Source organism: Physeter macrocephalus, chromosome 14, assembly GCF_002837175.3.
Source record: "Physeter macrocephalus isolate SW-GA chromosome 14, ASM283717v5, whole genome shotgun sequence".
Taxonomy (NCBI): Eukaryota; Metazoa; Chordata; class Mammalia; order Artiodactyla; family Physeteridae; genus Physeter; species Physeter macrocephalus.
In genome coordinates, this window is record NC_041227.1 from 55,282,639 (window position 1) to 55,287,122 (window position 4,484).

Consider the following 4,484-nt stretch of genomic DNA (forward strand, 5'->3'; position numbering starts at 1 on the left):
CCCAATCTGGCCACACCCCAGACCAACTGGATCAGAATCTCCCAGGCTGCAACAAAGCCCGGAGCTGATTTCCCCACTGGGCACCTGGGGCCCATGATATTTTTAGGGACCCAGGGAAATGCTTGATTTTTAATTTTTTTAATGAGGAGGGAAAAGCCTGAATAAAATAATAATGAATATATAATAATGAATCCAACCTGGATTATATTCCTCTTTCTATCAACGCAGCCTTAAAATACACTTTTGAATATATTTTTAAGGAGGGAGGGGCCCAGGGAAGTCCTCACATGGCTCCAGGTTGCAGGCCGTGGTCTACCATTGACGTGATAGACTCAATCGTGCCTCCCTTCTTTCAATAAATGTTTATTGGGTGTGTAATGTGTAAGGAGACAGCCCCCTTGCTCTTGGGGAATTTAAATAAGAATTTCATCTCCTATCGTCTTCACCAATCCTGCCAAGAACTCTTCCAGATGGAAAAGAAAAACATCTTTGCCGTTTGACAGATAAAATAATGAAGAAGGACTTCCCTGGCAGTCCAGTGGTTAAGACTCAGCGCTTCTACTGCAGGGGGCGCCGGTTTGATCCCTGGTCTGGGAACTAAGATCCCACGTGCTGCGTGGTATGGCCCAAAAAAAAAAAATTAATCAAAATAAAAATAACAGAGACACAGAATAAGTGTGAGTTACACAGGGCTACCGGGTGACCCACAGCATAGTGAGGCCTTCTTGTCCTAAAATACACCTTGGGCTTGATAAACATAGATTTCTGGGCCTTTTGCCAGGAGATTTGGATTCAGAAGGCCTGGGAGGGGACCCAGGAATATGCATTTTTATATAAAAGCACCTAGGTGGTTCCTAAAGGCAGGTGAGTTTGAGAAATGCTGTCCCACATGGCCTGGGGCCAGATCAGCCAGAGAGAAGGAACTGAAGTCAGGCCAGGGGAGGGGCCCCGACCTTGGCACTATTGGCACCTTGGTCCAGATCTTTTCTTGGATGGGGGCTGTCCTGTGCATTGGAGGATGTCGAGCAGCATCCTTGGCGCCTACTCACCAGATACCACAAGCACAATGCCTCAGTCAGGACAACCAAAAATTCTCCAGACATTGCTAAATGTTCCCAGGGGACAAAATGGCCCCATTGAGAACCCCTGGGCTAAGTACATGGGTTGAAGCCAACATTTCCCGTGTTTGGGAGTTGGGGTGTCCCTCACTAACCAAGCATGTGGTTAACATGTAAAATATGCCCATTTCCATAAACAGAATGGAGCATGGATCCCTGCTACCACGTAGATGAACCTTGACAACAGGGTGCTAGATGAAAGAAGCCAGATACAAAGGCAGTGTAGTCTATGATTCCATTGATATGAAATGTCCAGAATAGATAACTCCATAGAGACAGAAAGCAGATTGGTGGTTGCCGCGGGTGGGGGGAGATGGGCAGTGACTGCCTAATGGGCATGGGGTCTCCTTTGGGAGTCATGAGAATGTTCCAGAATGAGATAGAGAAGGTGGTTGCACCACGTCGTGAAATGTACTAAATGCCACTGAATTGTCCACTTTACAATGGTTAATTTTATGTTACATGAGTTTCACCTCAATAAAAAAAAGTGCCAGTTTGTATAATTTACTGTGACAGTTGGTAAGATGGGGGTGGAGTGAATTGTGAATGCAGCGTAAATTGGACCTTTAAATGAGGTCATAACCATTAACAAGTATAATAAGAACATAACATACAATTAAATAATATTTTAAAAGCAAGAGTAGAATTTGAGGGCTGGACCTCAGTACTATTGCCTTTGGAACTGGTACAATGCTGGGTGAGAGTTAGTATTCAGTATGAGCTTGCTGAATTTGAGAAGCAAGAAGAACTGAAAGCAGTTCCATCAAGAACCTGACTGAGCCTGTGACGTGCAACCTGCTGTATGGCCGAGGCATATCATTTCAACTTCCCGGGCTGAGTTCCTCTCTTCCCTAAAAAGAGGCAGGCTGATCCTTCCAGCTCTAAACGTCTGTGCTGGGACATGGGCAGATCAGAGAGAAGGCTCTGGAACATGCCAGAACACGCTGGAACATTCCAGGGGCTGGCTTTCTGGGGGTATCAGAGGCAAGCTCCTGGGCGATCCAGGAAACCCATCAAGACACAGGCTTGGCATCCAAGAGCCTCAGTTAGGACCAGGTAGTGTCCAGGTTTGATAAGCAGGATCAGAATAGCCAAGCAGGGAGACTAAACCACAAGAACTGGCCACTTGGGTCCCCTTCCTGCCGTCTGCCGCTAGGTGTGAGCATCTGTGTCAGCACACTTGGCTTACCATGGGGATGAAGCCACCTCTACAGTCATTTGAAAGCCCCCGCATTCCTTTCACAGGGGGGTCAGGGGGGCCGCCTCCCTCCCTGGCTGGCCCGAGAATGCCACGTTTAGAGTAACTCTCTTACCTTCACTGACCCAAGGTGAAGGGTTTCTTCCTTGGGTCATGATTAATGGAGCCCATTCCCTGGAAGCAGGAACAAATAAATGCTTGGGCATGGTTTATAGTCCTCATGTGAGTTCACTTATTACCTTGCAGCGGATGTGAATTTCGGAATATTGGGCAGGTGTGTCTGTTTGGAGGTGGTGGAGGTTGGAATCAGGTTAATATAAAGCTGAGGCCCCTGCGCAGTGGCTGGTGGGTCTCTGAGTAGCAGGCGTCGGGGGGAGAAGCAGGCGTCCAAATACAGAGGCGTGCTCAGACTCCGCTATAGAATCTCCACTGTAAACAGCCACTGAAAAAGCGCTTCTAGGTAAGAACTTATGTGGGTTTTGTTTTTTTTTTGGTAATAGCTTTATTGAGATATAATTCACATACCATGCCATCCACACATTTAAAGTATACAATTCAGTGGTTTTTTAGTATAGTCACAGAATTTTACAACTATCACTACAACCCATCTTACAACATTTTCATCAACCCCCAAAAGACACCCCATACCTTTTAGTTATCACCCACCCATCTACCCCACCTCACCACCCACCAGTCCTAAGCAACCACTAATCTATTTTGCCTCTGGAGTTGCCCATTCCGGACATTTCATATAAATGGAATCGTATGGTGTGTGGTTTGTTTTTTTTGTGTGTGGTACGCGGGCCTCTCACTGTTGTGGCCTCTCCCGTCGCGGAGCGCAGGCTCAGCGGCCATGGCTCACGGGCCCAGCCACTCCGCGGCATGTGGGATCTTCCCGGACCGGGGCACGAACCGGTGTCCCCTGCATCGGCAGGCGGACTCTCAACCACTGCGCCACCAGGGAAGCCCAGTGTGTGTGTTTTTTTTTTTGCATCTGGCTTTTTTTCTCTTAGCATGTTTCCGAGGTTTATCCATGTTGTAGCATGTACCAGTACTTCGTTTCGTTGGACGGTCAGATGGTCTTCCGTTGTATGGATATACCACATCTTGTTTATCCATTCATCTGTTGATAGCTACCTTTTTCTAAGGAATTCATGGTTCTAAAATGGCTACTCATTGTAGCGGCTGTTCAAGAAAGAATTAGCTGTGCGCCCTTTGTCAGTAAAATGATTGTTAGTTTCCTTCTGTGTTCTTTTAAATTCTTTTATTATGGTAGCAAATCAACGTTGGAACTTTGGAGGATGAAAGGGGGCTGCTATTTATGATTATACCGGGCAACAGATGTGAAGCAGGGTTGTGCTGGGCAAACCCGAGGAACAGATGCCCCCATTCCTGGGCCAAGTGAGAATGATGAATGGTCTTGTTCAGCGGGCCCTGGGCTGAGGAGTCAGGGTCCTTGAGAAACCTACTGTGATTTTTTTCCAGGCCTGGCCAAGTGCTTTCAAAGGCTCTACCTGGCAGCCCCCAACCCCTGCCCCGGGGAGGGGGGAAGGCAGCTGCCCTCCCTGGCGTGTTTGGTGACAGCCAATGAATTGCAGCCTCTGAGGGGAGTTGCAGACAAGGGCCCAGCCCCGCAACGCTGCTCTGCATACCTGCATTCCTAGGTCTTTTTATCTGAGGCCTCGGGCGGTGGTCTCCTTCAGGTGTCCCTACTGAGGCCTCCCTGTGCTAGGTGGGGAGGAGGGGAACCTTGAAGATACTCTTCCACTCCTCCTCCCACCCCCTCCAGCTCAGGGTCCATAAAACTGCCATAGACTTTTTGGGGGGCTCCCTCAAGTGAGAAAAGCCGCACGTCTGGGCTGATCCCCTGATCCGCCACGGGTGCCAGTTCCCTGGGGGAAAGTGGAACAAAGGGAGTCAGCGCTTTCCCCACTGTAGGACGTGACGCAAAGTGTAACTCCTTTGATTTGGGGCTTGTTGCATGAATCAGCTGCTCTGACACCAGGCAGCTTCGCCAGCTCTCTGCAAGCTGAAGCTGTGTGCTCCCGACATCAGCTGGAAGGGTTGCTGGATCTTTGATTGTGCAATGATGTCTGGGGGTGGGGTGGAATGGAGCTGGTGTATTGAATTTAGAATATGCAGATTGTGACTGCCTGAAATTGGCACAA

At 48.6% G+C, this 4,484-nt stretch overlaps 1 protein-coding gene across 1 annotated transcript in view; it reads right to left on the reverse strand.

The window, feature by feature from the left end:
- Positions 1–2,352, reverse strand: part of LOC129392709 (uncharacterized) — a 126,515-nt gene extending 124,163 nt beyond the window's left edge. Inside the window, 1 exon segment of the mRNA XM_055089741.1 lies at positions 2,308–2,352. Coding sequence (XP_054945716.1) covers positions 2,308–2,352 — 45 coding nt within the window.
- Positions 2,353–4,484: the final 2,132 nt, after the last annotated feature.